This window comes from Hippocampus comes, unplaced genomic scaffold (genome assembly GCF_001891065.2).
Source record: "Hippocampus comes isolate QL1 unplaced genomic scaffold, H_comes_QL1_v1.1 scaffold295, whole genome shotgun sequence".
Lineage (NCBI taxonomy): Eukaryota > Metazoa > Chordata > Actinopteri > Syngnathiformes > Syngnathidae > Hippocampus > Hippocampus comes.
This window is the reverse complement of record NW_017804848.1, coordinates 463,744-486,447: the sequence shown is the minus strand read 5'-3', so window position 1 is coordinate 486,447 and position 22,704 is coordinate 463,744. Positions and strand designations below refer to the sequence as shown.

General features: G+C 51.7%; 4 protein-coding genes across 6 annotated transcripts in view; all 4 read left to right on the top strand.

Annotated features, from left to right (window-relative positions):
- The first annotated feature begins 302 nt into the window (after positions 1-302).
- On the top strand, positions 303-6,366 carry srp54 (signal recognition particle 54). Of its 2 annotated transcripts, none has more exons than XM_019878508.1 (17): positions 303-435; positions 1,197-1,267; positions 1,779-1,908; positions 2,015-2,106; positions 2,257-2,341; positions 2,439-2,543; positions 2,623-2,689; positions 2,926-2,983; positions 3,390-3,540; positions 3,628-3,776; positions 3,945-4,045; positions 4,120-4,206; positions 4,289-4,362; positions 4,446-4,554; positions 5,019-5,189; positions 5,280-5,375; positions 5,502-6,366. In XM_019878508.1, the coding sequence occupies exons 3-17, from the start codon at positions 1,831-1,833 to the stop codon at positions 5,591-5,593; spliced, it is 1,515 nt and encodes a 504-aa protein (XP_019734067.1). In that variant the 5' UTR covers positions 303-435; positions 1,197-1,267; positions 1,779-1,830; the 3' UTR covers positions 5,594-6,366. The 2 variants fall into 2 exon arrangements, with proteins under 2 accessions (XP_019734067.1, XP_019734075.1); XM_019878516.1 differs by having other exon boundaries at positions 305-435; positions 1,204-1,267.
- Positions 6,367-6,944: 578 nt separating this feature from the next.
- sec23a (Sec23 homolog A, coat complex II component) lies at positions 6,945-14,811 on the top strand. Of its 2 annotated transcripts, XM_019878493.1 has the most exons (20): positions 6,945-7,107; positions 7,840-8,104; positions 8,230-8,287; positions 8,371-8,457; positions 8,634-8,870; positions 9,739-9,812; positions 9,864-10,011; positions 10,331-10,489; positions 10,569-10,684; positions 11,201-11,324; positions 11,421-11,501; positions 11,576-11,665; positions 11,788-11,894; positions 11,986-12,139; positions 12,962-13,039; positions 13,107-13,268; positions 13,395-13,481; positions 13,571-13,726; positions 14,388-14,453; positions 14,534-14,811. In XM_019878493.1, exons 2-20 carry the CDS (start codon positions 7,884-7,886, stop codon positions 14,621-14,623), a joined length of 2,295 nt encoding a protein of 764 aa, XP_019734052.1. In that variant the 5' UTR covers positions 6,945-7,107; positions 7,840-7,883; the 3' UTR covers positions 14,624-14,811. The 2 variants fall into 2 exon arrangements, with proteins under 2 accessions (XP_019734052.1, XP_019734043.1); XM_019878484.1 differs by having other exon boundaries at positions 9,739-10,011.
- Positions 14,812-15,761: 950 nt separating this feature from the next.
- Positions 15,762-18,999, top strand: clec14a (C-type lectin domain containing 14A). Its single transcript, XM_019878529.1, has 2 exons — positions 15,762-16,045; positions 16,501-18,999. The coding sequence occupies exon 2, from the start codon at positions 16,521-16,523 to the stop codon at positions 17,931-17,933; it is 1,413 nt and encodes a 470-aa protein (XP_019734088.1). The 5' UTR covers positions 15,762-16,045; positions 16,501-16,520; the 3' UTR covers positions 17,934-18,999.
- A 108-nt stretch (positions 19,000-19,107) lies between these two features.
- Positions 19,108-22,704, top strand: part of foxa1 (forkhead box A1) — an 18,860-nt gene continuing 15,263 nt past the window's right edge. The window contains exons 1-2 of the mRNA XM_019877896.1: positions 19,108-19,428; positions 21,906-22,678. Coding sequence (XP_019733455.1) covers positions 19,363-19,428; positions 21,906-22,678 — 839 coding nt within the window. The 5' untranslated portion in view covers positions 19,108-19,362. The remainder of the gene's footprint in view (positions 19,429-21,905; positions 22,679-22,704) is intronic.

Genomic DNA, 22,704 nt, shown 5'->3' with positions numbered 1-22,704 from the left:
AACAATAGAAAACCTGTTTGAAAAGAACCATGGGCCTCATTCACGAAGAAACGCATTAAAAAAATTCGCTCGTTGAGCGTCTATGAAATATCACCACACGGCAATGTTCTTCTCACCACCGTACAGACGTTAGTAAATCCGATTTACTGAATCGGAATTCATTTAAAATGATGTGCTTGGTGGGTCAAAAAATGTATTTTGTTTGGAAAAATTAGCCACACTGAGCGCGTCGCTGCTTTGAGTTATTCGGTAGGTGGCGACACAGGAACGCTCGCGCGCCTTCGCGCCCAACGAAGAAGGCAGAAGAAGTAACTTCCGGCTGAGTGAGTACAGTGATGACGAGCAACCCGAGCTCGCGGCTGTGACGAAGCCACAAACAAAGTCGCCGAGTGGAAAAGTTCCAAGTAGGGCTTCTCGGCGTTATCTTGTCTTTTGGTGCGTATTTCGTCACTCGGGTTGAGTTGACCTGGACTACCGAACGCGCGACATGCGAGCTAACTGCTAACGTTAGCATTGGTTAGCTGGCTGCTGTATTTATGTGTGTCGACGGACGCGTCTGTCAGCCTGCGCCCGGAAGTTTTCGGAAAAATGTCGCCAACAATCCAGTCTGTTGTTACAACGTGTGAAAACTAATAGACTCATCTGGCAAATATGGCGAACCACATCGCTTTATTTTATTGAACTTCCAACAGCTGGATGCAGCGCTTTCATTGCTCCCAAACAAGTCTGGCCACTTGCGACATTGGGTGTCGCGCAGAGATTGCGGGGTGCGTGCGCTCAAAGCCAGTTTGCATTCGCGTGCGGGTTTGATTCCTTCTTATACTGGAGTCAGATGTCCCTCTCAATGACGTGAGATTGATGAAACGCGATCGCGACACGAGTCTCCGACGAACCCAAGTAAGAGTCCTCAGACAGTAAGAAACCGATGGAAAAAATACAAATCGTGAATGGTTCCGTAATGACGTGAGATTGATGAAACGCGATCGCGACACGAGTCTCCGACGAACCCAAGAGTCCTCAGGCAGTAAGAAACCGATGAAAATACAAATCGTGAATGGTTCCGTCCAGACCAGGATGTAGTGGACTGCGCCCCTCGGCCAAATGTCAGCAATACTGAAACGGGCTTCAGCTTCCCTTGTGTACTGTTGCCATGGTGACATGCAGATGCCAATAATTTACCCCCCCTTCCTCCGCAGTGTACAGGAAGTGTTGGTGCCCTCTTCCTGTCAGCTGAACCGCTCAGTCGAGCGTTCCCCGCCACCCATACGTAAGTTATCTTCTCGTATCCATCACACTATGCAAGATCTCTGCACGCTATCGAACTCTAGCGCGTCTCCAACCTTGCATGCCGTGACAGTTGGTCCCACAGTGTTCATCCATTTTGTCACAGGTCAAAACCCATTTTCAAGCTTACCTCTTAAGCTAGTAAATATGATATGTAATCGAAAGCGACAGTTGGTCCCACAGTGTTCATCCATTTTGTCACGGGTCAAAACCCATTTTCAAGTTTACCTCTAAGCTAGTAAATATGATATGTAATCGAAAGTATAAAGGACCAAATACTTCTGTCTGCTTTTCAGCCCTTTTTTTTTTTAAATTAAAAATTTCAAAAGGGTTCAGTGAGGCTGCATCCTATCACACCAAAAAGTATAAAGGACCAAATACTTCTGTCTGCTTTTCAGCCCTTTTTTTTTTTTTTTAATTAAAATTTTCAAAAAGGTTCAGTGAGGCTGTATCCTATCACACCAACGTGTTTGTTTTGTGCGTGCGCTGAGCAGAGGTGGAAGCGTGTAGAGCGGAGGGTGCGCGCGCGCAGCATCACACGTCATCATGGTGCTCGCCGATCTGGGCCGCAAGATCACGTCGGCGCTGAGGTCGCTCAGCACCGCCACCATCATCAATGAAGAGGTAACGCAACTCGACATATTGTCCGCTCGGGCAAAATCCCCAAACGGCGAGTCAGGCGCGAGCAAAGGATTCCAAAGGCAGCTTTTTGCGCGTCTCCTCCCACCAGGTTCTCAACTCCATGTTGAAGGAGGTGTGCGCCGCCCTCCTGGAGGCCGACGTCAACATCAAGCTGGTCAAGCAGCTGCGAGAGAATGTCAAGTGAGTTTTGGAAGAAGAAGAAGGAAAAAAAAACAAAAAACAAAAGAAAACATTTAGCAGTTTCCTTGCTGATGTGCGCCAAATGGGATTTTTACCAAGTGCCCGAGCTTCCCGTTTGACATCCGGACGCTTTCGTTCTTGTCCCCGCAGGGCCGCCATCGACCTGGAGGAGATGGCGTCGGGTCTGAACAAGAGGAGGATGATCCAGCACGCCGTCTTCAAGGAGCTGGTCAAGGTCAGAGTGGTACCAAAGCAAAAAATGTTTAAAAAAAAAAAAAGGAATGGATGACGGGAGAACCATTGTGCCGCTTTTGTCGTCGTGCGGTCTTTAGTTGGTGGACCCCGGCGTGAAGGCGTGGACGCCCTCCAAAGGGAAGAACAACGTCATCATGTTTGTCGGCCTGCAGGGCAGCGGCAAGACCACAACTTGCTCCAAGGTGCCACCTCGCTCACCTGCTCCAGAAAAGACACCACCCCTGACTTGTGACATGAATGTCCGTGTCGTCCATTTCGCAGCTGGCGTATTACTACCAGAGAAAAGGCTGGAAGACGTGCCTCATATGCGCCGACACCTTTCGAGCCGGTAAGCCGCTGCGCACCACCGGAATTTCTTGAATTTTTTTTTTTAATTTTGAGGCAGGTTCTGGTGTTTGGCAGGAAGAAAAAAAAAATATCATGAATAATAATTTAATTTCTGGGTCCTTGAATGCGCAAACAACGATATGAATTCATTCGGACTCCGTCAGAATATACTGAAGTGCGGCCCATTCTGAATATTTTTTTGAAATGGTGCCACCAAGGAATCTCTCCTGTCCGCAGGCGCCTTTGATCAGCTCAAACAGAACGCCACCAAGGCCCGAATCCCCTTCTATGGCAGGTGAGTCTCGGTTGAAGCCTTCGGCTCGGTACAGGAAGCCCGTGCATACTCATGGTTGACCTTTTTTTTTTTTTTTCTTTAGTAATTGAAGTCAAGGAGGTACTGTGTGTTGAAAGTCACGCATCTCGACTCATTAATCTCTTTCTCTGTCACGGAGGAGCCCCATTTAGCCCGGGGTTGTCCGTTCGAAGCTCGCTGGCGTCTTCACGTTTGCGTATGTTTTCGTTCTGCTGAACTCAAATCATTTCGAAAAGCGGAAAATGACAGTGCTGAAGTGGGCGGCACGGTGGACGAGCGTTTGGCACGTTCACATTCGAGTTGAGTTGGGTCGCTGTTGCGTATTCCTCCGCGTCGCTGCCGGGTTCCTCATCATTCAGGCCGCCCCCCCACACACGTTTGCCTTCAGTTACACAGAAATGGATCCGGTGGTGATCGCCGCAGAGGGCGTGGACAAGTTCAAAGGGGAGAACTTTGAGATCATCATCGTGGACACGAGCGGACGCCACAAACAGGAAGACTCGCTCTTCGAGGAGATGCTGCAAGTCTCCAACGCCGTGGTGAGCACCTGAACGCGCCGCTCTGCTCCTCATAACCCCCCTTGCCCCCGAAGCATCAGTCATCCTCGGGGGTGTTTGTCTCCGTAGCAACCGGACAACATCGTCTACGTGATGGACGCGTCCATCGGTCAGGCCTGCGAGTCTCAGGCCAAAGCCTTCAAAGACAAAGTGGACGTGGCGTCGGTCATCGTCACCAAACTGGACGGGCACGCGAAAGGAGGAGGAGCTCTGAGCGCGTAAGCAGACAAATAAAACAAATTAGGACTTTTTCATATAATATGAACAGAGCGGCTGCAATCGCGGCGCAGACACGTACGCAAGATTCGAGAAGTCTTAGCGCCGCAGGAGGTGGCTCGGCGATCTTTTCTGAGCTTTTTGTTTGACGGGCGCCTGTTTCACGTCAGGGTGGCGGCAACCCGCAGTCCCATCATCTTCATCGGCACGGGCGAGCACATCGACGACTTTGAGCCCTTCAAGACGCAGCCGTTCGTCAGCAAGCTGCTCGGTACTCCGCCGCGCCGGCCGGGCTGCCGGAAGAAAGCCGGCCTCTCGTCTTGAACGCTTTCCTATTCCCGTCAGGCATGGGCGACATCGAGGGCCTGATCGACAGAGTCAACGAGCTCAAGCTGGACGACAACGAGGACCTGATCAACAAGCTCAAACACGGTGAGGTTCCCCATGACGCCGGGTCGCCTTCGGGTTCCTCCCGATTGCCGCACGCGTTTGACGCGCGCCTTCTGCCCTTCAGGCCAGTTCACGCTCAGAGACATGTACGAACAGTTCCAGAACATCATGAAGATGGGACCCTTTGGACAGATCATGGTAAGCCCCCCCCATATCCCCCACTCACGGAACCATCCGGCCTAATTTTTGAGCAGCGACTAAATGGGCGCGTGCGTGCGTAGGGCATGATTCCAGGCTTTGGAACGGACTTCATGAGCAAAGGAAACGAGCAGGAATCCATGGCCAGGCTGAAAAAACTCATGACCATCATGGACAGCATGAACGACCAAGGTAACCCGCTGCTCACTTGTGCTCACTTCACGCATTAGGTTTTTTAAAATTTTTTTTTTTTTTGGGTGGGGGTCAAAGGTTGCACGACACGCCCCCCGGCACTTTGATTGGCTGTTGCCACGATGTTCGTCGACAAATTAGCTGCGGATGATCGCCAACCAATGAAAACCAGTTGCAGATGGTTCACATGACGACGATCCACAACGAACAAAACTGACAGATGGTCGACAAACAAAATGTTGCTGTCAACAACCTCAACAAAATAGTTGCGGATGGTCAAAATATTAACTCGTATATCTATCTCGCTATCTAGATAGCTAGCTAGCTGTTTGTCAAGCTACCATAGAGAAATAGTTGTGGAGGGTTCGTTCAATAAGGAAAACTTGTGACGGTTGCTGCCCGGCGGCAACCAACAAAAACGACTTTCAGATCATCACCAAGTACAAAACCGCGTCTGTTCGTAGAGTTGGACAGCAAGGACGGCGCCAAGCTGTTCAGCAAGCAGGCCAACCGCATCCAGCGCGTGGCCCGCGGAGCGGGCGTGGCCACGCGGGACGTCCAAGAACTTCTGACGCAGTACACAAAGTTTGCGCAGATGGTCAAGAAGATGGGCGGGATTAAAGGCCTCTTCAAAGGTGACGCGTCGCTCGGCGGCCGCCGTGCCGCGTCGCGTCGGGTGGCGGCCGCGCGCCTCCTGATCCGTGTTCTGCTTTGTGCGCGTTCAGGAGGAGACATGTCCAAGAACGTCAACCCTTCGCAGATGGCCAAACTCAATCAGCAGATGGCCAAGATGATGGACCCGCGAGTGCTTCACCATATGGGTAACGAACGCTCCGTCCCGCGCGCGTACAAATGAACTCGCGGATGTTCCCCGAGTGAAATTGGGAGTCGGGTTACTCTGAGACGCACACGTTGGCGTTACCGTTGGCGTGTTTGTGCGTTTGCAGGAGGCATGCAAGGCCTGCAGTCGATGATGCGTCAGTTTCAGCAGGGGGCGGCGGGAAACATGAAAGGCATGATGGGATTCAACAACATGTGAGCGGCACAGATGCCACCGCTGCCTGGAGGGAGGAACTCGGCTTTCTTCTTTTTTTTTCTTCTTTTTTTGGGGGGGGTTGAATGCCGATGAAGAAGCTGCGTTGATTGGACGAGACTGGACGATGGGCGCGGCAACCAACCAACGTTTCTATTGGTCCATTTTTAATCCGATGTGCAATCGTAGGTGATATGAGCTAAACGATGTCATCCCTTGTGAAAGTTTTGCGAGTGAAATATAGAAAGTTCCCATTCTCAAATTGGCTTGTTTGTTTGTGTGGGATTTTTTGGATCGGAATTTGATGGCATCCTTTTCCTGGCTTGCTCGAAGATCTTTGTACTAACCTCGGGGTGAGCAAAAAAAACTTACAAAGTGACATTTACCTACAATCTCACTTTGGTTATAAAATCTTCAAAATGCATTCTCGGTACCATGGAACTATGTGGAAATGAATTCAGGAGCTGCATTTTGCGCTTTTTCACCACCTTGTGGGCATCTTTGTCCCAAGGAATTACATTTTCATGAATTTGAGCGCTTTTGCGAAAAAACGACAAAGAAAAAAAAATGCTTGTGTCCATTACGGTTCAACTCTATGTGTACATTTATTTCAAATGCAACTCTGTCGAAGATGACATTTTGAGTTTAATGTGAGGAAGGTGTCCTTTGTTTGTCTTATACAAAACATCTTTATCTAGCACTTTCGCAACACCTGCAGCTCTAACAAAGTGCTTTACAGAATGCTTCCTTTAAGAAAATAAGAACGCCATTTAACATTACAGGGCGTCATGTTTTGCCACTGACGTCACTCACGAAGTTGCTTCATGCTGCATACAATTTGGGCCTAGCGCCAATGCTAAATTCATCAGTTCATGCTTTTTTTTTCCCCATTTGAAAATGTATCTGTTGTAAAGTTTAACAACTAAACAAGGACAAATGCCAGTTTCTCTGTTTGTAATTCACATTTGCGTTAATGTATGACTCTTCTTGACCGTTCCACAGCCTTCAGAACTATAATTTTAGAGTCAAATAAGGTTGGGGAAAGAACCAAAATCTTCATGACGTCACGTCGCCAATACCCAAGTAATCCACCTGGCGTGAATCTTTTTTAAGAAGATGCCTCACTCGGTCCTGTGAAGTAAGGAGAGCGGCGTTCAAATCATTCGGGAGATACATTTCAAAAACTTCCAGAGAATAAAAGGTTATGATTTTTTTTAACGTTTTCGTGAAATTAGTTGACGCGAAATTATTTGGGATGGGGGCAGTCTGAGCTCCCGAATCGCTGTTGGAGTGAGTAGTCCTACTATGCTGCTCTCGGCGCAATCTTTGTCTTGACGTGGCGTCGACGCCGCCATGTTGTTTTGCTTCGTTGTCAAGCTCGCGCGCACCAGCGCGCGCGCGCACCGAGAGTTCCTCACGCCCACCAGAGTGGACCGTCGCAGGGTTCCGGCGTTCAAAGTGAACGCGTGAACAGTGAACTCGTGAAAAGCGACCTCGTTGCGGAGTGAACGAGCCAAGCGGTGAGTGACGTTTTGTCTTGGGCTGGTTTTGGTGTTCCGCTAGCTTTTTATTTTCAGTAGCTAGCCGGTTAGTTAGCTAGTGGTTAGCATGCCGGTGCGGCGGCTAACTCACTTATCATGCCAGTCGGCGAACATTTCAAAGACTTTGTGTCAGCCAAAAATGTTTTATAGGCTGTCAACATAAACGCCGAATGCTCTTTGTCGTGACACGTTCCTGCCTGCCAAAGCAACATGAATGAAAGTGGCGACGTGACGTCACACGATTGACTTGTCTCTTGTGTGTAAGTGTAGTGGTGTTGTCTTTCTTTTTAGTTCACTGCCTGATTTCGACGTGTGTGTGTGTGTGTGTGTGTGTGTGTGTGTGTGTGTGTGTGCGCGCGTGCGCGAACGCGTGAGCGTGTGGGTGAGTGAAGTCTAATAGTTTGAATATTTTCATTGATTCATTTTTTATTGTGTGTGTGTGTGAGTGTGTGTGTGTGTGTGTGAGTGTGTATGGAGTGTTAGTTTGAGAATTGTGCGTGTAAAATGTGTTGTTTTTTTTTGTGTGGCCAAGTGGTTGAGTTTTGGGGTATATTAGGTTTGTGTGTGAATGTGCATGCATGGAGCGTGTCAATGTGTGTGGGTGTGAGAAATATTTGCATAAGTGCGTGTGTATGTGTGAGTGTGTCTTTGTGAAGTTTGTATGTGTATGTGCGCTCACATGTGAAGTGTGCGGGTCTTCTGTGACCGCAGCACCACCGAGGCGTTACTCATCAAGTGACTGAGTCGGTTTTGCCATGGCGACCTTCCCCGAGTACATCGCCCAGAACGAGGAGCGCGACGGCGTCCGCTTCAGCTGGAACGTGTGGCCGTCCAGCCGGCTGGAGGCCACGCGCATGGTGGTGCCCGTCGCCGCCCTCTTCACGCCACTCAAGGAGCGACCCGACCTGCCGCCCATCCAGTACGAGCCCGTGCTCTGCAGCCGCGCCACCTGCCGCGCCGTGCTCAACCCGCTCTGGTACGTTCACGCTCGCATACACGTGTCGAGGCACGCGCGCGGGTTTTCGGGGGAAGGGAATTTTTTGCAAAATGCCGACCAAACCGTTCCCGTCAGCGCTGTCTCGTGCCGTCCTTGTCTCGCAGCCAAGTGGACTACCGGGCCAAGCTATGGGCGTGCAACTTCTGCTACCAGAGGAACCAGGTACCGCTTCCGCTTGCGCCTGTCGCGGCCAGCCGGGTCGCGCGTTTGCGCCTCACCCCCTTTGCTCTCGCCGCTCCTCTCAGTTCCCGCCGTCCTACTCGGGAATCTCGGAGGTGAACCAGCCCGCCGAGCTGCTGCCTCAGTTCTCCACCATCGAGTACGTGGTCCAGGTGAGCCCCACCGGAGCGCCCCGTCCGGGAGCTCCGAAGAGCCTCGACTACTTGCTCAAGATACGCGTGTCATATGAGGACTCGCTCGTCTGACTAGCTGTCGAAAAGATGATTGCGATTGAAGCGAAGGCCTTGAACTCATCGGGAAAGTCAGCCATTTTGTGTGTCGCCGTCAGCGCGGGCCCCAGATGCCGCTGGTCTTCCTGTACGTGGTGGACACGTGCATGGAGGAGGAGGACCTGCAGGCGCTGAAGGAGTCGCTGCAGATGTCCTTGTCGTTGCTGCCCCCCACGGCTCTGGTGGGTCTCATCACCTTCGGCCGCATCGTCCACGTTCACGAGCTGGGCTGCGAGGGCATCTCCAAGAGTTACGTCTTCAAAGGGACCAAAGACCTCAGCGCCAAGCAGCTGCAGGTCTGCTCACCCGCCGCCCCTCGACCACACGTTGCTGGTGTTTGATGCGAATTGGCTCATGCCCATCAAGAGACGGCGCTAATGGGATGATGCTAACGCAATGTCAGTCGGTCTTTGCAATCTCATCACACGAAAGAACGGTCTGCCGCGTGAGACGAGGGCGCGTCAGCAAATACGGTCGTGCTGAAAAAGTTTATGCTAATTATTTATGCTAATCACTAACCATCGTAATCCTTGTTGATAATCGGTGATGCCAAAAGATGATGCTAATGGTTGATGCTAACCAGCTGCTGCTAACTTGATGATGCTAATACTCGGCAATAACCAGATGCTCAAAATCATTGATGCTCACTGGATGACGCCGGCCGGATGTTTACGAAATGCTAACATGTTGCTAACATTAATGCTAAACAATGCTAACCGTCCCTCCATCCAGCCATTGCCTGAGCCGCTTGTCAAGTGATCTTGATGATTCACGTGAACCGGATCACGCTAATCAACGATGATCGCCATTTCTGCTCCTGGATGATGCTCATCATTGTTGCTAAGCGGATGACCAAAATCACCGATGCTAACCCGGTTATGCTAATCCTTGATTCTAACGGGAGGATCCTAACTGCAGGGCGGAGCTTCTCCTTGATACTAATTGGTGATGAGAAGCAGATGCTGCTCATGTCACCTCTAAATTATGCTAAGAAGCCGATGCTAGTCACGCGCTGCTATCGATTGACGCGACCCCAATTCTGCTCATCACGCGCCGTCAGTTTTGCATCGCTAGTGTCGGGTTTCCCGCTTCACAGATCGTCCGATGCGGCTAATGCGACGTGCCTGGTGCACTAACGTGCTGTGAATTGTGGGTAATGTGCAGGAGATGCTGGGTCTGGCCAAACCGGCGGCCTCCTCCCAGGGGCGAGGATCTTCCTCCCCCCGGCCTCGCGGTAACCCGGCGGCCGCGCGGGAACGCCAACCACTGAACGGCTCCGGTTGTGCTCGCAGGTTCCTGCAGCCCGTCCAGAAGGTGGACATGAACCTGACTGACCTGCTGGGGGAGCTGCAGCGCGACTCCTGGCCCGTGGTCCAGGGTAAGAGGCCCCTGCGCTCCCTGGGCGTGGCCATGTCCATCGCCGTCGGCCTGCTGGAGGTGAGCGCCACGTCCTTACGCGCCTTCTCCACACGCGCACGCCTCCTCGAGGGCCCGATCTCACTGTGGCTCCTCGCCACAGTTGTCGCCGGCATCTCGGAGCTCGCCGGTTGAAGTGAATTGAGCAGCTCACTTGGGACTAAAGTAGTGCTCAGCACTCATCCGGTGACATTTACCGTCCGGCAACTGTGTTGAATTGAGCCCATTTAGACAAAAGTAGTGCTCGGCCACCATCCTTGTGGCGAAGGGAGTACGTCGAAATGAGTTGAGGGGCTTCATGCTGCAGTTGACCCGCCGTTTCTGGCCATTGTCGTGTCAGTGCACCTTCCCCAACACGGGCGCGCGCATCATGACCTTCATCGGGGGTCCGGCCACGCAAGGTCCCGGCATGGTGGTGGGAGACGAGCTCAAGATCCCCATCAGGTCTTGGCACGACATCGAAAAGGACAACGCCAAGTTCATGAAGAAGGCCGCCAAGGTGAGCGCGGGGGGGCGGGCCCGCGTCCGCGTCTCCGTCCGCGCGCCGCGCGGCTGACCTGCGTGTTTGTGGGCGCCAGCATTACGAGGCGCTGGCGAGCCGGGCCTCCGCCAGCGGTCACGTGATGGACATCTACGCGTGTGCGCTGGACCAGACCGGACTCCTGGAGATGAAGTGCTGTGCCAACAACACGGGGTACGCACGCACACCCTCACGCATGCGTGCGCGGGACATACCATTGCAGGGGTGGGGGGGGGGGGGGCTTCAATGAAGCCACGGTTCACAAGTGACGGGACATCGTGATTTACTCGGAATGTTTGTACAAGAACAATACGGCTTTGTTTCCACGGCGCATTTCACAACCGGCTGCGGCCGCCGCAAAGCACTTTGCATCACAACGTAAAATCACAAGGACGCGCAGTCGCTTTGTCGGGTCGAAAAAAGATGTCGGTGTTAAAAATGGACGGGGGGGGCGGGGCTTAGCCAACGGTTCACCGAAGGCCGATCCGGAGGCAAGGAGCGCAGACACAACTCGGAGTCGTGTTCGTTTTCAAACGGAAACGCTGGCCGAATCGTCAACATGATGGGTGGCTTCGCATCACTAAATATTCCTTATGAACAATAACGCATGAAAAGATTGTTAAAGTGCCATTTGGGCGCCTCCGTGTGTGTGTGTGTGTGGTTTTTTTTTCTGCGCATGGGCGCTCGCAGCGGCTACATGGTGATGGCCGACTCGTTCAACACGTCGCTGTTCAAGCAAACCTTCCAGAGAGTTTTCTCCAAAGACGTTCAAGGCTCCTTCAAGATGGCCTTCGCCGCCACACTGGAAGTCAAGGTATGGCCCCGCCCCCCCGGTCACCTTTAAGGCGGTCCGAGCAAGCAGAAGGGGAGGAGCTTGGAAAGAGAGCGAGCAATGCGCTTTCCCTTTCAGACCTCCAGGGAGCTGAAAGTGTCGGGAGCCATCGGGCCCTGCGTGTCGCTCAACGCCAAAGGACCCTGCGTCTCCGAAAATGTACGCCCGCCTCCGCTCGCCCGACGTTGACGCCTTTTCTGACACTGACGACATGTTTGTGGACGTCGCGGCAGGAGATCGGCAGCGGGGGGACGTGCCAGTGGAAGATGTGCGGTTTGGACCCCGGCACCACGCTGGCGCTCTACTTTGAGGTGGTCAATCAGGTACGCGCCCTGCCATCCACGGACCCCGCCCCCCAGCCCCTTCTAGAACAACTCGTCTTGGAGGCGGACTCCCATTTTTTTCACCATAAGCCATTTGCAAACATGTGTGTGTGTGTGGTCAGCACAACGCCCCCATCCCTCAAGGCGGCCGTGGAGCTCTGCAGTTTGTCACGCAGTACCAGCACGCGTCAGGCCAGAGACGCATACGCGTCACCACCATCGCCAGGAAGTGAGACGCGCGCACCCGACCACATATTTATTTCATTCTTTATTCATGTATTTATTTCCTATTCGTCACACGTCCCCCGTTTGCGCGGCAGCTGGGCGGACGCGCAGACGCAGATCCAAAGCATCGCCGCGTCCTTCGATCAAGAGGCGGCGGCCATCTTGATGGCCCGGCTGGCGGTTCAGCGCGCCGAGACGGAGGAGGGGCCCGACGTGCTCAGGTGGTTGGACAGACAGCTCATCAGACTGGTTAGTGCTCGCCCGTCGTCCGATCGCCGGGCGCGCTTCGCGTATCAAAAAACTCCAATCAAATCACACACACACAAAAAGTACAAGTTGGATTTATTCCATCACTGAGCTTGTATTTTATTATTTATTTTATTTATTTATATTATTATTATTATTATTATTATTATTATTATTATGATTACATATTATATATAGCCGCATTTCATTCCTTCACCGCACATTGTTCTCCTCATGTTGGCCACCAGGAGGCAGTATTCAATGAAGAGTTTCTCATCGGACTGTAAGCCGAAGTCGCAGGAAACATTTTTTGAAAAGGAGGAGGAATTTTTGCTTGTACCTACATATGTCGGGGTAGACCGGTTATCGCCCTATTTAGTTGATCTCTGATCGGGACACTTGACTTCTATCTTCCTTTTTACGGCAAATAAATATCAATTGCCAAATAACGGCGGTCGGCCTCCTCGGCTTCTAATAATTGCTCGTGGCCCCGAAAGGCAGACCGACGAGTCTCTAATTGTATGTCGACAGGAGTTGCTGCACTACTTGTGTTCAAGTATCTGTTGCTTGAAACTTTGGAACACCGCCATCTCGTCGCTAATTTTTTCCGTGCCTTTTTTGTGGCGCTTTAGCATTGAGCTCGCGGAGTTCTGTGCTTAATACCTCAACTGGGAGTTGTTTTCTTATTTTATTTGTTTAAGTCTAAAATGAAAACTCCATTTTGGTGTCTTCGTAACTGCCCAAAGGCCCCCCCCCCCCCAAACGCAGTCATTTTCCATATCTGTCGCCGAAGCCGTGAGTGACCGTCGGCTGTTTTCCCACCAGTGTCAGAAGTTCGGCGATTACCACAAAGACGATCCCAACTCCTTCAGGTTCTCCGAGACGTTTTCGCTGTACCCTCAGGTGAGGCGCGATGGCGGCACGCGAGCCCGCCAGCCCCGACTGACCGTGCGCTCTCTCTCCGTTTCAGTTTATGTTCCACCTGCGGCGCTCGCCCTTCCTGCAGGTGTTCAACAACAGTCCGGACGAGAGCTCGTACTACCGTCACCAGTTCAACCGGCACGAGCTGACGCAGGCGCTGATCATGATCCAGCCCGTCCTCTACGCGTACTCCTTCCAGGGACCGCCCGAGGTCGGTGTCCTACGACACATTCCATGCCAAATGGGCAGATGTTTATTTATTCCCCCCCCTTTTTTCTTTAACTGATTGCCAAATCTTTGATGTGATTTTTTTTTTTTTTTTTTTTGGGGGATGCAGCCGGTGTTGTTGGACAGCAGCAGCATTCTTCCAGATCGCATCCTGCTCATGGACACTTTCTTCCAAATCCTCATCTACCACGGAGAGGTACGCGCACTCAAGACACACGCGTGCGGCGCGCTTCCGAGCATGACTTATTTATATTTGTTGTGTTTTTTTTGGTCGCGCGTGTCAAGACGGTGTCCCAGTGGAGGAAGGCGGGCTACCAGGAGATGGCCGAGTACGAGAACTTCCGGCACCTCCTTCAGGCTCCGGTGGACGACGCCCAGGAGCTGCTGCACTCGCGCTTCCCCATGCCCCGATACATTGACACAGAGCACGGCGGCAGCCAGGTGTGTTGTGGGGGGGCAGCGTGAAACTTTTCAACCTGCCTACAGTGCTACCTTGACTTACGGCCTGAATTTTTTTTTTTCATTTATTTTTTCCACATCGATACCAGTGCGAGTGCGTTCTCTCGCACTTTCCGTTCGGGCAATGACAATCATCGCGTGTGCCAATCTGCTGCGGTCTCGCCCCAGAGAACTTATTCAAGTATCGGTGGATGATATCAGCAGTTTTCAGAAGTACTCGATACCTTGAAATCAGGCTGTACGGGCCCGCTACCGCGACCCGGAATTCCCTCGTTTGACCGAAGCGCAGTTGCGAAACTGTGCCGCAACGCATTCCAAAGCGTAGGGACAAAAAGTCGGCAACGGGTCAGTGTGGTGCAAAAAGTAAACTTGCTACGTTTGCCTGTGCCGCATTTCAACAGGGCAAGCTCGCCAGTCTCTTGTTCTCAGGCAGGGAAATGCTTCCAGTCAATAAATCCAGATGTGAAGTCCCATCGTGCAAAAAGTGCGCAATCCCTCCCCAATTGAGCAAACAAATCAAGTCGCTACCCGCTCTCCCCGATTCCAAACGCACTCAAATTTGCGCAAGTTGGTGCATTCCGAAGTCAAGGTACCGCTTAGGGAACGTCAACATGATGATGATGACGATGATGATGGTTGCCAGGCTCGCTTCCTGCTCTCCAAAGTCAACCCCTCGCAGACGCACAACAACATGTACGCTTGGGGACAGGTGAGCCGTCGACCTCGCGTTGTTTGTCGATCGCTTGAGCGATTGAGCGATTGCTGGATAAACGTGCGTTTTTCCGGCAGGAGTCGGGCGCACCCATCCTGACGGATGACGTCAGCCTGCAGGTCTTCATGGACCACCTGAAGAAGCTGGCCGTGTCCAGCGCCGCCTAGCGTGCCCTCGTTGCCGTCGTTGTATTGCGCGTGCTGCCTGAAACGCTTGACGCGTTGCGACATCTTCTCGTTTGATTGACGCGGCGTGATCACATGTTCGTAGCGTTCGGAAGAAGGAGGGGGGCTTGCCCCCCCCCCCGGCTTGTGGCCACTCTCTTTGTTCAAATAAACGTTTTGCAACTCCAAAACCTTCTTGGGTCCTGATCAATCTTGGCAAACTTTCATGGCCCTTCTTGACGGAGCTTCACGGGCCCAAATGAAGCTTTTATTTCCCTCCGTGGACCTTTTTTTCGAGTCCCGTTGTGGTCCTAGCTGCACTTTTTTTGAGACCTTTATGGATCTGGTTTTGGACTTTGTTGACCTTCTGAAGAGTCATGATGGACCTGCACGTACTTGATGAGCATTTTTCGACACCGTTTTATCTTTTGACAGAAAGTCGCACTCGCCCTTGATAGACCTCTGTGGACCTTTGGGGAGCTTTGTTGGACCTGAATATGAAAACCTTCAGGCACCTTTATGGGCCTTCCTGAAACTGGATTGACCCTTCTTGACCTTCCTGGACCATATCTCGTGCTTTAGGGTCTTTCGTTAGTGTCGCCTTTCCCTTAGCTCTAAATGTCACACGCGTTTATAGACCTCCTGTCAATCCAGGAAGGTTGACAAGCGGAGACCTCGTGTAGTTCGATACGTCTCGAGATACAGGAAAGTATATAGAAGTATGGATCGACTGCACTTTGACAAACTTGGCGCCGCGAGTGGAAATGTCGCGGAAGTAGATACTCGCCGACGATTCAGAAAGGCGGCCACGGGAGCATAAAACTCCTGCCGAAATCAAATCCGCCACGTTGCTATGACAACATGAAAACGTGACCTCGGCCTTCCTGACATTCTTTTATCCTCCGGGAAACAGGAAGCAACTGCGTTGCCACGACAACAATTGGACGAGCGAGAAGAATGTCGGTGAATCGCGTACCCGCGCCCGCACCAGCGCGCTTCCTGTCGGAGACTCAACTATTTCCTTCAAGTCATTAAGATCGATTAGACCAGAGCAAGATGAGACGCATCCTTCCTGTTGCTCTGTGTCTGTGTGTGTGTGTGTGTGTGTGTGTGTGTGTGTGTGTGTGTGTGTGTGTGTCATTTAATTGGCCTGCCATCCGCATGGAGGAAACCCAAATGAAAGCGATGACGTGGCCGCCGGGCTAACTCGACGTAGCCCCCGAAGAAAGAAAACCAGGATTTGAGGAAGGCGGCTACTCGTATCAAGACACCGCACACTTCCTGTCCCGGCAGGAAATAGGCGGGCGGGTGTTTGGAGGTCCAGGCTATGTGTGTGTGTGTGGTGGGGGTTGGCGCTGAGGGTGAGGTTGCCAGACGGCACGAGACAAGTTCGGAGCCGCACAAGAAAGGAAAAGACATTTCAAGGTAAGAATTTTTGTTTTGTTTTGCAAATCCACCTTACTTGAAGCGCAATTCATCTGTTTCAGGGTCAAACTGTGTAACTGCTGCTACGTTTTTTTGCTGAACTCTCCTCTTCCGGTCAAATTCCAAATGGGATGACATCAGGGGCGCTTAATGCCAATTTGCGTTTGTGCGGCGGAGACGCCTTTGCGAGGATGTGTTTCTTTGACCATTTTGAAAGAGAAGATCAAGTGTGAACACGCGAATGTGCCACTGTGTGCTAACAAGTTAGCAATGAATTTCGATACATTTGCCATTTAGCATGCACACTAGTACAAACTGTATGTGTGCACGCACGCGTTCCCCAAGTGAATTTCGATACATTTGCCATTTAGCATGCACACTCGTACATATGTATGTGTGCACGCACGCGTTCCCCAATCCCTACAATCTGAGCCGACTTGTTTCTCCCTCTTCAGTCCGGTAGGAGGAGTCAGCCATGTTGCCGCTGCCCCCGTCCGTCTTTCTTCAGCTGTTGGTTTTCGCACTCACCCTGACGACGGGGTCCGCCGCCCTCGACTGGCGCCGGCGCTACGTGCTGCATCCCTCGCCGCTCCCCTTTGAGCAAGCGCAGGAGGTGTGCCTCCCCTACGGTTTGGCCTCCTTCGCCAGACCGCAGGAGCTCGCCCGAATCCTCGCCGCGATTGCCGAGTCGCCGCCGGCCGGGTCGCCCACCTTCTGGGTGGGGCTGAAGAAGGCCAAGAACCAGTGTGTGGTCCCCTCGCTGCCCCTCAGAGGCTTCAAATGGACCCAGGGGGGCGAGGACACAAGCGAGACCCTCTGGGCTCACGAGCCGGAACAGACCTGCACGTCAGTTCTCTGTGCGGGAATCGTCGCCCAGTCGGATGGGTCCGCGATCACCGACTGGGGGCTGGTGCCGCTCAGCTGCAAGACCAAGAACCGCTTCATATGCAACCTGGAGTCAGACGACGGGGGACTCGCTGGACCCCAATTTGCTAGTCCTGAGCTTGCTACACCTCAACCTGCTGGACCAGAATCATCTCAACCGGAATCTGCAAGACCTGAATCTGCTGGACCCACAACAACCGGGCCAGAATTTACCAGACCTGAATCGGAGGGACCTGAATTATCTGAGCAAAAACCAGAAATACCAGAGCCACCGACACCTGGACCTGCTGGACGAGAAGGTGTTGGACCCGAATCTGCTACACCTGAACCTGCTCTACCTGAACTGTCAGAAAGACCGGAGACACCAAAACCTGGACCTGTCGGACCGGATCTTGTTGGACCCGAATCTACTCATCCTGAAACCGCCGGACCTGAACCAAAGGAACCCGGAAGAAGACCCGATGAGCCAGGCCATGATGCCGGTGCAGAATCAGGATCTGGCTCGTGCCTCCACCCCGTGGTTGCCGGAGCTCGTTTCCTCAGTCTGGACCCTGACAACAGCAGCAGGATCCAAGTGGACTGCTGGTCCAAAGTCCGTCTGGATCTGCACTGCTGGGGCCGGGGCGGAGTGTGGCGCCTAGCGGGTGGCGCCCCCGCCAACCTGAGCACCGTTTGCACCCCGTGCGGAACCGGGTACCGCAAGGACATCCTGGGGGACTGCGTGGACGTGGACGAGTGCTCGGAGCCGCACGGGTGCCGCCACGAGTGCGTCAACACGGCGGGCTCCTACACGTGCGTGTGCGCCCAGAACGGGACGCTGTGCGAGCCCGCCGAGAGCGACGCCCCCGGGCCCTTCGCGGGGGTGCTGGTGCCGGCCCTGGTGGGGGCGGCGATAGCTCTGGTGGTTCTCGCCCTCGTTGCCGGTTTGATGATTTGGTGCTGCCTGAGGAGGCGCAGCAAGAAGCAAAAGGAGGCTGAACAAAGAGACAACTTGGCCTCGTGAGTGTTGAGGTGGTGGTGAAGTCATTTGTTCTCGCCAATGACATCACAGTTACGAATCAGTGATGGATTGTTCGCTGATTGATGACATCACGGTGATTGTTTTTTTGTATTTTTTTTTGTGACACACAAATTCACATCCAGGAAGAAACACTGACGTAGACGTGCACGTACACGGCAGACTCCTGCTTAGCAGAAAACCCAGTAAGAGGACTCCCCCTGGTGGCAGCCGAGTGCACGTGCTCTGAGGGTTGCTGGGCAATGTAGGCCGCCGTCATCTGCGCGCAGTTTCCCTAATTGGCCACCAGGTGGCAGCGTCCAATTGACATTCTTCAGCGCGCGCACACTCCCTCGAGCAGCACAGTGTCGGAAATCAGTGAGGGGGCGTGGTATAGAAATATGGTGGGGATTGCGTCATCGATCAGTTTGTTTGGATGTTTTGACGTAGCGCCTGCTTTGTGACACGTCAATGAAATGACGGACGGCAAATATTATTATTAGTCCAACGGTCGGATTGTTCGGCAAATCAAGCGTCACTGGTGTAATTATTATTAGTTTGTTTATTTGAATCACAATCTTAATAATATTGAAACGTTGTTCCAATAAATTATGGCCAGAAATGAAATCATCGATGTACAAATGAAACATTATTTTTTTCGTATGTTTTTAAAACGCACGCGTCGAAATAATGAAAAAAAGGTCGAAATAGTCATTTTAAAAATCTATACTTTTTATTTGAAGGGGTGAAACAAAAAACAAAACAATTCGTTGCATTTGAAAGAGAATTAAAGTTGTGGCGATTGAAACCATCCTGCTTTGCATTTATTTTCTTGACACCAACATTCAGATTGTTCATGAAATCGTTTTGCGCATTTTGGGTATGATTGAATTTTGTCATGATGAATACAAATACTGTAGTCGACAACCGATGTTGAAATTGTTATTGGGTGGAGCGTAGCTCAAATATATAATTTTTATTTTTAATGTTTTGAACACGCCATCCATTTGCCACGATGTTTAAGCACTATATAATAATGACATTTTAAAATAAAACACCTCTAAATGTTGAATGAAGGATGAAGTGTTGTTGTTGGGTTTTTTTTGTTTTTTTTAATCACAATTATGAGGAGGATGATGATGATGATGATGATGAATGGCACGGAGGTGGTGGAGGAGGAAGAGGAGGGCCGGCCCTTCATCTTCATCAGGCGGAGTTTCTCTTCTTTTTCTTCTCCTTCTTCTTCTTCTTGTTCTGGTCAGCTCACTGACTCGGAGTCCTCCCGTCAGCCCCAGGACCAGCTGCAGCTGGACCAGGACCAGGAGGACCGGGACCGGCAGAGTGCAGGAGGTGACTCTCCTCCTCCTCCTCGTCGTCTTCTCCTCGGCGTCTTCTTCGTCGTCGTCACGCGTGTTGGTGTTTCGGAGCGAAGGAGATGCTGGGCTCGGTGAAGATGGAAGGTCAGGAGGCTGCGGACTGGACTTGCTTCTACGGCGACGAGGTGACCGCACGCCGTTTTGTTTTCCCGCGCAAATTGACGCACGCACAACGCACGCACAGTTGAGGGGCTTCATCACGCCAAAATTGGACACGCGCTCATTCACGACGGGGCAAAGTTTCCAACTTCACGCGCAGTTCGAATTTCATACACGCAAAATAATTTGCGAGCATTTGTTAAAAATCGTTTTGTTTTAACTTTCGTTTCCTTTTCATCAAGCGCACCGCTTATTCGTTACGATAACTAATTGTCGTTGTGATTCATGATTGCTGACGCGGTGGCGTCAATCAGAAAAAAAAGCGTGTTGATTAAGAGGCAAACGGTTAAATGTGAAACGCACGAAAATGGACTGCAAAGCCATCGCATCATTTATCTTGACAATATTCGGAAGATTTAAAAGAATCAAGTCGTGCGGCAGCAGATTCGTCAAATCGTGCACTTCAACGTTTGCCACTTTGTTGGCCGTAAATCCCGTTGACGACTTGTTAGTTCATTAAATGACGAAAAAAGTATTAAAATGGCGAAAAAAATAGAGTGGAAAACACACACACACGCACACACACACACACACACACACACACACACACACACACACACACACACACACACACACACACACACGACCGAACGTGCTCGTAATCATTTCCAAGTAAACGCCGTCAATTCTACACGAACGAGAAGCCGTGAGAGAAAAATAGAAGCCGTAAAACGGACCTTGTCGTTGAAACGGCGGCCAAGCAAGAAAACCACACGCAGCCTTTTTTTTCCGTTGCTCTCCTCAGCGCGTGACACAAAACAAATCTCACTTCTCGCAAAGTCCACCAGATGAATGCAAAACAAAACGATTTAATCCTTGTCATTGTCAAGATTTAATACGTAACATTCAAACGGTTTGAAAAAAAAATCCAGAAAGTTCCGTGAACAAAATCTTTTTAATTCTACTGAGTGATATTCAAGGCAATAATCAAAACGCCATTAATTGCTGATTCGCGCATGCACAAAGACACGCGCACACATACAAATAAAATCGCACGTTTGAAAAAAAAAAAAAACGGAACAGTTTCCAAAAATAATCCCATGTCAAAAAACGAATAAATAAAATCACAGTGTCGAAAAATCTCTGCGAAACGAAAATCAACAGTTGAAAATCACACACGCACGCACACTGACACACGGACCCGGAGAAGCGTTAAAAAACGCAGCAAAAAAAGCCTCACACACAACAAATCGAGTTCACACACAAAAAAAAAATCAACCCTGCCAAAATAGTGTGCAAAATTGCAGCTAATAATAATAATAAGTAAGCACACACACACACACACACACACGTGGTAAAAAATCAACAATGTTGAAAGAGCAAACAAGATGATGGTTCGAAAATGATTTTTTTTTTTTTTTAAATCTTTCCACGTAAAAACCAAAATGCTCCGTGCGTCCATGATCTGATTGGCTTCTCCTTTCGAGGCTCGCGGCCTCGCTTAGTTTTTTGTTTTTGCACGATTGTTTTTTTTTTTTTGGGGTGATTTTTTTTTTTTAACAAAGTCCAATATGACAACAAAATAAACCACTTGCGGGAAGAACACCTCGGTGTAAAATGACTAAATACATAAACAACAAATAATGTGGGTGCTTGAAAAAGGAGCCAGACAAATGAAAAGCCTTGAAAAGGGAGCGAGCAGGTGCAAATTCACCGCACGGGGGCGCCAACATAAATTTATCGAAACACACAAGCACGCACACACAACCAAAAAGTGATGTTGAGCTCAAATCGAACAATTATTGCTCATGATCCTAAATATGATGTCATCAAAAAAATCCTACAATGAGAATTGATTTTTTTTTTCCCCTTTGGGGCACGCTCAGCCGGTCGAGCCGCACGCTGAAAGACTTTTCGCAATGTCAAATGGCGAACATCGAGACTGAAAGGCGGACGAGTTGATCAATCACGTCATCACGTCCCCTTCAATCAATTTATCAACGGCATCTCTCAATTAATTCGCTGGCATGCCAATCAATACAAAGCGAAGCCAAGAATGAAGGGCTTCTTTGAAAACACAAAGAGAAATTGAGGCCCGACCCGAACGCCCTACCCCAGAACGGCCGCGCTTCCTTTGAACGCAGCGCTCACGCCGGTTTTGGAGCGCGCGCTCTTTGACACGCTAACCCTCCCGGAATTTGAACCCCTAATTTGAACCTCGAGCCCCAAAGCGTAGTTTTAAACCCTAATTGGAAACACTAACCCTCATTTGAAACCCTACCGTTGGCTTTCCATCCCACATTCGAAACCCTGGCCCAATGTCGAACCTGGCCGATCTGGAACACCCCCCCCCCCCTTGGCCATGTCATGCAGTCACTTTGGGTCCCATTGAACTTGACGTTCATTTCTCTACGCGGTCACTGACGGTTTATGATCAGTCGGGGTAGGAAGCGGCTTGGCGCCCGACTGATGCGCGACCCCGCGCCTACTTCCTGTCGTGCAGGTGTACTCCCCGATGTCGGCGGGCCTGGGGATGGGCTCGGTGTCCGGCTACATGTCGGCCGGCGGCGGGGCGGCGTCGGCGGCGGCGTCCTTCAACATGGCGTACGGCGGACCCGGCATAAGCCCCGCCCCCGTGTCCGGGATGGGCGTGTCCTGTCTGGGCAACGGCGGCGGCATGAGCGGGGCCATGAGCCCGTGCGGCGGCGCGGGGCAGGCGCCGGGGCCGCATCACCACCACCACCACCACCACCACCACGCGTACGGCGGGGTCAGTCCCGGGGCCCAGTACGGCGGCGGCGGGGGCGGGGGCTTGAGCCTGAACCTGAACCGAGGCCGCGACACCAAGCCGCCGCGGCGCAGCTACCCGCACGCCAAGCCGCCGTATTCCTACATCTCGCTCATCACGATGGCCATCCAGCAGGCGCCGGGCAAAATGCTCACCCTCAGCGAGATCTACCAGTGGATCATGGAGCTGTTCCCCTTCTACCGCAACAACCAACAGCGCTGGCAGAACTCCATCCGCCACTCGCTGTCCTTCAACGACTGCTTCGTCAAAGTGTCCCGCTCGCCCGACAAACCGGGCAAAGGTTCCTACTGGACGCTGCACCCGGACTCCGGGAACATGTTTGAGAACGGCTGCTACCTGCGCCGCCAGAAGCGCTTCAAGTGCGACAGGAAGAGCCCGGCGGACGGCCGAAAGGAGCGCAACGATGGCGGCGGGGGCGGGGGCTCGCCCTGCGGCCACGCCCTCAAACCTCCGGCGCTCGCCGACGCGTCCCCGCTGCCCTCGTCCAGCCGTC